Source organism: Dreissena polymorpha, chromosome 2 (assembly GCF_020536995.1).
Source record: "Dreissena polymorpha isolate Duluth1 chromosome 2, UMN_Dpol_1.0, whole genome shotgun sequence".
Classification (NCBI taxonomy): Eukaryota; Metazoa; Mollusca; class Bivalvia; order Myida; family Dreissenidae; genus Dreissena; species Dreissena polymorpha.
Window position 1 is genome coordinate 96772946 of NC_068356.1, and position 9547 is coordinate 96782492.

Here is a 9547-nt window from a genome sequence, read left to right on the forward strand (position 1 = left end):
TATTGATGCCACGAAAAAATAAGTCATTTTTGGGTTCAACGAAAATGTGTGCCTTCTGCATTTGTCCAAGATACCTGCAGGCCAATGTCAATGTGACAAATAGTGTTCAAATACATCATCCATGTAAAAATAAGAACTTAGAAGGTAGATTTATAGTATTAACACTATTTTTTGAAAAAAAATATTCATAAACATCGTACAAGCATGAGTTGTCTAAACCTTAAAGTAAGATCAAAAATAAATAATTGAAGAAACAGATTTCACGTCTGTTTTAGAAGTGTTTTTCAAAGCCAACGTTGGGAAAGTGCTTTTATTTCTTAGTGCATATATTTCAAGTAAAAATGCATATACACAAAAAATATTTTTCTTCAAACTTTATTAATAATCATGCATGGATACAAACGAAGGACTAAACACATTATCAATAATCATAAAAACGCAATAATCATTATAAACTTGAAGGCAGTTGCCCCTTTATCTGAACCTCGGTCTGTGGAGACAAGGCTTAATGCATGTGTTGTCCCAGATTAGCCCTTGTAGTCTGTAGAAGCTAATCAGGCAGGATACTCTGATTGAAGTGTTTGTTTGGCTTATAAGAGACTTCCTTTAAATGAAAAATAACATAAAAGCAAAGTGTCGCGCCTGATTAGGCTATGAGGACTGCACATGCATTTGACCCCATTTTGCCAGAGCGAGGCTCATAATGATTTATTATAATATTAATCAATTATAATTAACTTGTAAGTATAAATATGAATGCAAATGCTTCATTGCTTAAGACCCGCTGGACGCTGACCGCGATTTCGTCTCGCTTGCCTCGTCACCATCCCCCTCGCTTTCGCCCAAGAGTCCGAACGACTTGAAAACCTTGTGCTGTCGGGTGGTGCGCAGCTTCTTGAGATCGTCCGAGTATTGCTGCTCCCGGAGCAGCTGACGTCGCTGGTCCTCTAGTTCCGCCTTGTGCTCCTGTAGCGCGCGCGTCTTCCGAATGAGCTCCAGGAGCTCCTTACGAAGCTGCCGGTTCTCCGTCTTGATGCTGTTTGTGTGGCTTGTCAATGACATTATGGCTTTCTGTGAGTGGGAAAAACGTGAAATTGTTTGGGCTTTAATAAATATGTGTATGCATTGTAGAATAATAAACAATTTGGGTGAAATCCAGTTTTGAAGGAAATTGTCGCCCCTGATCAGCCTGTGCTGACTTCACAGGCTAATCTGGGATGAAACTTTACGCACATGCATTAAACCCAGTTTTTCTAAAGCAAAGCTTATACATAGAAGAAGCCATACTTTGTTAGCCTCCCGCTGCAGCGTGTTGATGTTGTTCTCGGAGTCCTCTTGGTAGCGTCGCTTGTCCTTCAGGAACTGCGCCTTGAGCTGCTGTATCGTCTCCGAATGCTTCGAACGCAGCTTCTGAATTTCCTTTTCAAGGTTCTGGATACTCTTTGTCTGCTCCGTTTGTAATTTCTATAAGTATTATTGTGAAAAAACTGGTAATTAGTGTTGAGTTGTGCGCGATTTAAAATAATAAGTTTGCGTTAGTTTGTGGAAAGGGTTGCATTCCATCAAATTGGAATTAATTGCTAATTAGAAGCTAACAAGTTTTGGATTGACATCGATCCATCCTAAGAAATGTATATGTTTTTATTAGTTTATACAGTCGGTCCGCATCTGAGTTTGAATTTAGTTGAAACCTATTTATTAAAGCTCAATTTCATTGAAATTCATATACTAATTAAAACGCTCTTGAGGCAGTTTCCAGGGTAGAACCAGTATTTAGTGTCTTTAAGGGAGATCTGATGAACGCCCCACAGTGGGGATCAAACCTGTGACCTCCCGGTCATTAAGTGGAGACCATGTCTAATACGCTATGGTCCGAGTGAATCCATACAAATTTAACTAACTAGACCCCCAAAAGTTTGAGTTTAATCTGCAAATTCCAGCTTTTCAGTTTTAACAAAAAGATTACAAATTTTAGTGTAGTCATTTGTGGGAAAAACCTGAATAATCGGGCATATAAGGAACAATTCATTCCGGTACAATAGTTCTATCAAGATACACTGAAAAATGTCAGATTTGCCCAAACTGTTCATTTGCCACATCTACCCACTTGACTGTTTAGTGCTCAACTATTTGTTAACAGCTATTTGTATTTATATATTTTTTTTAACAAAATAAAAAGCTTTGTGGACTATAATGCTGACCAGCACATGTTATGGCAGCAGTACGCAGGGGAGGCAACTATACCAATCTCTTTGACAACGAACATTAGTTACCTCCCTTGTGCAGAACAACATTAACAAGATTATTGCCAAGCAATATATGTCCCCTACCGGCTCCACCTTTGTCAGAATTTTTTTTTTGCCATAGCAACCAGAATTTTTGACGTAGGAACAAAATGAAATGACGTTCATAATGTCCATATTGCCATCTATCCATGGTTCAAGTTTCATGAAAAAATATTAAGAACTTTTTAAGTTATCGCAGGATCCAGAAAAGTGTGACAGACAGACTCACAGACGCACAGAGCGCAAACCGTAAGTCCCCTCCGGTGAAACCGGAAGGTGACAATAATGTACAAGTACAATATTTGAATATTACCATAGCACTGAAACAGAACAGTTCGCTATTAAATCAGATCTTAAAATATTAAATCATGTTCAACAAAAAAATATTAAAAACACAAGATACATCAGGGATGTATAATATTATACATCCCTGGATACATAAAGGAATTTGTTTCAGGTTTATAAGCTGTTATACCACACCTTCAAGTGTGTTCTTTCTCTGCATATTTCAACTGGTTATTCTATTAATTCTGAACCTAAAACCCAAGGTTGAAAAAAAACTTTCCAAACAATTAGGGATTCTCAGACTTTCCAAATTGTGAACTGTCCTTTCCACCCATTTTCTGAACCATTTATTTACAAATTTCACTTTTATGAACATAAATATTGATCAAGCAAGACTTATGTGGTATATATTTATAAATAAATACATTCTACATGCATTACCGGGTAATGATAGTAAATAAGGTGTAACAAGTGGTTTAAAGAGAATTAAAGACCACAAGAACTGTTATCTCCTAAAACTTATAAAAAGTACAATCTCTAGTCCTATGTCATTTAAAGAAAATAATTAAAAGGCAGCAGTCAGAAAATACAAGCTTTATGCATAGAAGTTTGTCTGCTGCAGGATTTGAAGGTAAAAGATAACGCTCTAAATCTGCTCAAATAAGGCATTTGATATACTACTATCTTGTTTTGGTTTAGACGAAGTATTCGTAGTTTTATGCACATACTTGGAAAACGTTTAGAGTTCATTATGTTTTCAACAAGATAATCAATGGATCATTTTAATTTAAAATTCAAAATATAATTAACCCAAAACTAAACATACAAAAATTCATTCATTCATTACTGAAGAAATTAATGAACAAATAAATAAAAAGTAAGACCCAGGGATCACTGCCCAAGGTTGATGCCAGTATAAACTCTGTATCACTCAAAAGCAAAGTAAAAGTGGCTATGTGCATACAGCATAAAACCAGAACAGCCTGCAAGTAACTCACAGTCTGTTCAGGTTTTATGCTGTTTGCTGCTTATCAGTATCTGAGGGTTGGAAATGAAGCCTTTAAAACTTAAATCTAGTAAGAATGGTCTTAAATTAAATTTAACTTTCTAAGGGACATAACATGCGTAAAAATACGTATATAAGTGGTAAAGGGTTAATTCTGTATCACATCTGTTGGTACCTTATATGAACCTAGCTCTCCAAGCTCTTGAGTAGTTTTTGTCAGCAGATTCTGTTTTTCTAGATATAGATTCTTTAACTCTGAAAAGAAAAAGACATTTAAATATTGATAACTCATGAAGTACACAGTCAAATTGATCTTTGGCATTTATGGTTATATTACATGTCAGAATTACAAAAGATTCTTTATTTATTGCAAGAAAAGAACTAAATTATCCATTTGAATTCAATAGCTTATAGAGAAAAACCAAAGGATTTTGATACTGGAAAATCCACACTCAAATATATTATTATAATTATTAATGGAAGTGGCATTATTCTTAGAGAATATTATAATTAAAGAGGCATATAATGCAATTAACATGCATTATATTATGGAAATAAGGATTTAATTGCAAACCCTTTATTTTGCAATTCTTAACGTATAATGTTGATTGACATGGCTTTGTTTATACATGCAGGTTGTTGTTTTTTATTATTTGTTATGTGTATATAACATGCTGCCATGTAAATCTTTGCATTTTATGTTGAAATAAATCTATCTATAAATAGAAAATATTAAAGAGGCATATATATCAGTAAATATACACAATTATCGAAACCAACATGACAGTTATTGGTAAATGTTTATAGTGAAATTGTATTTCCTCCAAAGATAATTAATATAAAATTAATATAAAAACACATGCATAAATTGTACACACAAGTACAAACATTTGCTTATATGACTGGGTTATTTATGATATTTTTACCTACTATAATAATTGATAACTTAGTATAAATAAATTGTGTCATAGAATCGGGCTATGAATTTGAAGGAGTCTTAATTTACTTAATATGCTGATTTTCATTTTCCCATTGTCTTGTAATTTTGACCCAACGTACGAAGTGCACATACACAAAATGGCAAATGTTTCATATCATTTTTATACCCCCGACGTATGAGCAGATATACGTATGACTGAGTTTTTACAGTAAACACTATGCCGCTTATATTATGTATAACTCGTAAAGTCAACAGTGGGCAATAAATCATACCATTTTCGCGCTCATTGAATTCTTCCTCCATGACTTCTCGTTGAAGCTGAATGTTACGAATCTCTTGCTTGTTATGATCACTCAGCGTGATAATCGTTGTCTGACGTTTGGTGGTCTTCTTTTCCATGTAGCTCATGTATTCATGCTATCAATGAAAAACACATGTTCAATTCAGTCTTTAATAAAAATAAAAAAAATTAATTGTCAAAGATTGCTCATTTGCAAGTTTATATCATAATTTGCTTGTCATAATTATCTCTTTATGTTATGCTTATTTTTTACTGAAAGCAAAATAACTTTTAAACAAGCGATGTGTTTGTCAGAAACACAATGCCCCCTACTGCGCCGCTTTGAAGCCATATATTTGACCTTTCACCTTGAAGGATGACCTTGACCTTTCACCACTCAAAATGTGCAGCTCCATGAGATACACATACATGCAAAATATCAAGCTGCTATCTTCAATATTTCAAAATTTATAGGCAATGTTAAAGTTTTCGGACAGACAGACAGTTCAACTGAAATATGCCACACTACCGGGGGCATAAAAATGGTCAAACCTTCAGATATTGGTACTCATAAGCAAAAAAAGAAACACATACACTTTCCACTCTAACTTTCTGTGCCTCTTGTTGTAGCCATTCGTTTTCCTTTCGTCTTAAATAAGGTTAAGGAAATTGAACTGATGCAATCTGTTAAGACATTACTTTCTTGCCCCAAATTCAATTCCTCACCTGATCAGCATGTAACCAACCTTAATAATAAAAAAATCAGCAAAATATCCCCATTCTGACTGAATTAATTAAGCACAAACTTTTTATCTTTTTAGCAACAGCAATCTTGACCTTAAACCTATAGGCTCCCAAATGCAACCCCATCCAATACTTAGTCTGCATTTTAGTTAGAGATTTAGGTCAATGTAGGTAGTATACATAGAGATATAAGGCTGTTTCATGAAAATAGTCGTCTGACTTTTCTACGAATGAAAGAGGCATAATTGCCCTTAATTACACTCGAATGGTCATTGTCGGCACGGGTACTACTTACATGTACCCTGGGTACTCTTAACTTCACACTTAAGTATACTTACATGTACCTCAGATACAGTAAATATACTTAAATGTACCCCGTTGATATTAGACTGTACCCTACTTGTATTCCCACCCAAAATCGGATGTTGTAAAACGCGCTACTGATTACCGTAAAACTATTATTGTTTACTAGTATCTTAAACTTCTCTTTAATAAATAACTGCATCAAATTGTTTTTTTGAGTATGAGTTCGATAATAGAGAGGCCATTTAACAGAAAAATGACATAAATGTGAAGATAATTAATTTAAAAAAAAATAGCCAACAGTGACCGATTTAGCGTTACAATTCCAGAGTATGTTATAGTATATTTACCATACCCGGGATACATGTAAAAGAGAGAGAGAGAAAAAAAAGATAAATAATTCTGCTGATTTGTATGGTGTAAAACAAAGATCCCCAAACACATGTTTGGAGTTTCAATTGAATTGTTGTAGATACAGTATCATGGAGGTGTTGATTTTACCTTAACCTAGGCAGATTTCATCATTTGATTGAGAAGTATGGCTTGAACTTTTTGGTGAATTGTCATGTTAACAACTAAATGAGATGGCTTAACAACAGGTGCAAGTTCTACATATATAATAATGCTTAAAATGAACCTACGCATGAGAACTGCATTAATTTTCTAATTCAAATAATTACCGTAAATATATATATACATTTTTTTGGATTGTAAGTTATGATAGGAAAGGATACAAATCTTCTACATTCTTCTTTGCATTTTCAAGCTCTTTGGTGATTTTCTCTAACCTGAAATAAATTATAAAATTATTTAAATCTGAAAGAGTGATAGTATTGTACATATTAGAACTTATTATTGATGTTTGTAAGAAATGCTCTAAACAAAAAAAATAAAACTATTAAACTATATTCCATGCAAATTTCCCACGACAATATCCAAAAATTTCTGAGCCAATGCAAGATTGGCTTCTGGCAGCTCATGAAAACATTGTACTTCAGAAACTCCCAAAGCTATTCTCACTTTTGCTTGTAAAACTTTGGATATATTGTCGCAGGAAATTCACATGAAATATATTGTGACACAAAAAATAAAGACAAGCATTTTGTATCTCGTCAAAACTATGTTACCAGACCACATCTAGTGTTGAACTTTTGGCTATTGCTATCAGGAACACTGATTTTTTTGTGTTAACTTCAACAAAATATTTAACAAAATATTTGTTCATTTTGAGTATTTATGTGGCCTTAATGTCTGGTCTCATCAAATACTTTACTCCACGTCACAAAATCCGACCGTAACATTTATGAAATCTAAGGATGACTCACTTAACCTTGATAAAGTTGCAGTTTTATTTCATTAAACTTCATTTTGACAATAAAAGATAGATTTATGGGTTAACTTTATTCTACCCTTTGTAATTTACAAGTAATGATGCCTATTGGGTGCCAGTCAACTTGTACCTAAGTCAACTCACACGGTAGATAACTCTTACGTTTTTTGGTCAACTCGCACAGCATTTCTGGTCATTTCGCACTTTTTGAAGTCAACTCACACCCCCCAAAAAAATATATAGAAATAGATGAAGGATGTAATATGATCAGTAGTTTATAAGTAGTTTATAAGTATTAGTAATAGAAATTACTTCCTTTTTTAATAATCTGAATATACGGTTGTCACATTTAATGGCTCTTTTACACTTGTGGTCGGTGTTTTTCACGGGTTATATGAATGTGTGTACGAGGTGTGAAAGGTCTTATATACAACAAACAATAATTAAAATGGCAAAACATTAATCAATTAAACTTAATTGGTATGATAATGAATCAGTGATAATTTAATGTTTGTCACGACACGGGTATCACTCGTATTTGTCTTAATGTCAGGCCGACGAACAGTCGATTACGTCAAGGTTCTACAGGTTAGCATTTAAATTTCTAGTGACTTGAAATTTGAAAAAAATTGACGTGATTTTAAACGTAATTTAATATGTCAGTATGCCAACATTTCTTAAATACTGCCATGTGTTATTGTCTTCAGAAAATTGTCTGTCTGTTGTGCCGAGAAGTGGAAGTAGAGGAGTTTGTAGTGGATTTTGAGAAGGCCATGTGGAAGGCCCTATGCTACGTGTTCGGCGAGGACGCCAAGATCTATGGCTGTGCTTTCCATTGGGGGCAAGCTGTTTGGCCCCAAGTGCAGGTATATTATTTTAGTATGTGTTTTCTGGTAATATATATTTATTTATACTAATACAGTCGTCTAATTAAATAGGAAACTGAGAAGAATTTTATTAAATAGTAACATTTCTATTTTAGGCTAAGGGGCTCGCTACCGAGTACGCCACGAGAAGAGAAACGTACACATACATAAGAAAAATACTGTGTCTGCCTTTCTTACCGGCAGAACACATTCCTGAGGTTTTCGACTCCATGGTCGACATTGCGCCTCGCCGTTTCGATGGACTTTTGAACTACATACGCTCAACCTGGCTCATGTCTGCAACTTGGCCTGTGCCATGCTGGTTGGTGTTCGGAATGAACATTCGAACGAACAATGACGTATAAGGTAACAAAATTCTGATGCTATTGCCATGTTGACATGTGTTTTATATGCGAATATTTTTATTATGATTTTGCCATTGTTCATATATATTGCTAAGTAAAGACGAAACATTAATTTTGCTTCAAATTTAACTTCAGGTAGGCACAGACGTCTCAATGGGATAGCGGGGACTGCCCCTCCCATGTACCTTCTCATCTGTCCACTGTCTGACGAGGCAAACACTTCGGAACGTACAGCTGGTTACTGAGCTGCAACTGACTTGCTACCAGCAGGGCCAGCAGACAACAATGCAAGGCTAGATTGCAATAAAAAGTATTGAACTAAACTCTGAAAGTATTTCTCATTTGTGTTTATGCATAAATTACTCATTTAGAACCCATTAACACATCAATAGTTTTACTACCGTGCGAGTTGACTTAGTTACGAGTTGACTTCCGTGCGAGTTGACCAAACAACATGCGAGTTGACTACCGTGAGAGTTGACTTAGGAACGAGTTGACTGTAAACCTGCCTATTGAGCAAAAAGTTTTGGCCAGTGCTTCATTTAAAAGCACTGTTAAAAGTTTTTTTAGTGATCAACTGTTCAAATTTTGTCTTAGAGATTTGGGTTTTCCATAACTTTATATTGCGCAATGTCAGAACATATAAAAAGACACAGGTTAATTTTTGCAAGCTAGCACTATACTATAGCCCACCCAATTTGCAAAAAATGTGTTTTTAACAGTTTTTATGACATTATGTACTCCTATAAATATGAGGTCGATTTACATCGGGGTAGCTTACGTCTAATTATTTTGACTAGACATTATGTAGACTTACTCATTTTTTAGCATCGTCTCTTTCTCATTAGGTTCGGAAGCCGTAACTTCTCCTCCCCCTGCGCCGGCTTCATCACCACCCTTTCCCCCCTTCTTCCCCTTTTTACCCTTCTTTCCCTTTTTTCCTTTGCCTTTTTTCTTTGGAGGCATGTTTACAAACAAGAGCACCTGTTAATGGCGTCCTCGTTTCTACTAGCAACTTTAAATATTCGAATCAGAAACTCTCAATAGTTTACGTAAATGAGTATATATATTTTTTTCAACTTCGTATAAATGTTATTTTATAATTTAACGAAATAAAAAATAACTAAAAGACTTCTTTTCTGT

The 9547-nt window shown here is 34.6% G+C and overlaps 1 protein-coding gene across 1 annotated transcript; it reads right to left on the reverse strand.

Annotated features, from left to right (window-relative positions):
• Window positions 1–700: 700 nt before the first annotated feature.
• Window positions 701–9426, reverse strand: LOC127868140 (coiled-coil domain-containing protein 153-like). The gene is made up of 7 exons (XM_052409760.1): window positions 9222–9426; window positions 6578–6631; window positions 5391–5445; window positions 4789–4933; window positions 3752–3831; window positions 1288–1464; window positions 701–1071 (listed from the first exon to the last, which is right to left on the reverse strand). The coding sequence occupies exons 1-7, from the start codon at window positions 9368–9370 to the stop codon at window positions 775–777; spliced, it is 957 nt and encodes a 318-aa protein (XP_052265720.1). The 5' UTR covers window positions 9371–9426; the 3' UTR covers window positions 701–774.
• Window positions 9427–9547: the final 121 nt, after the last annotated feature.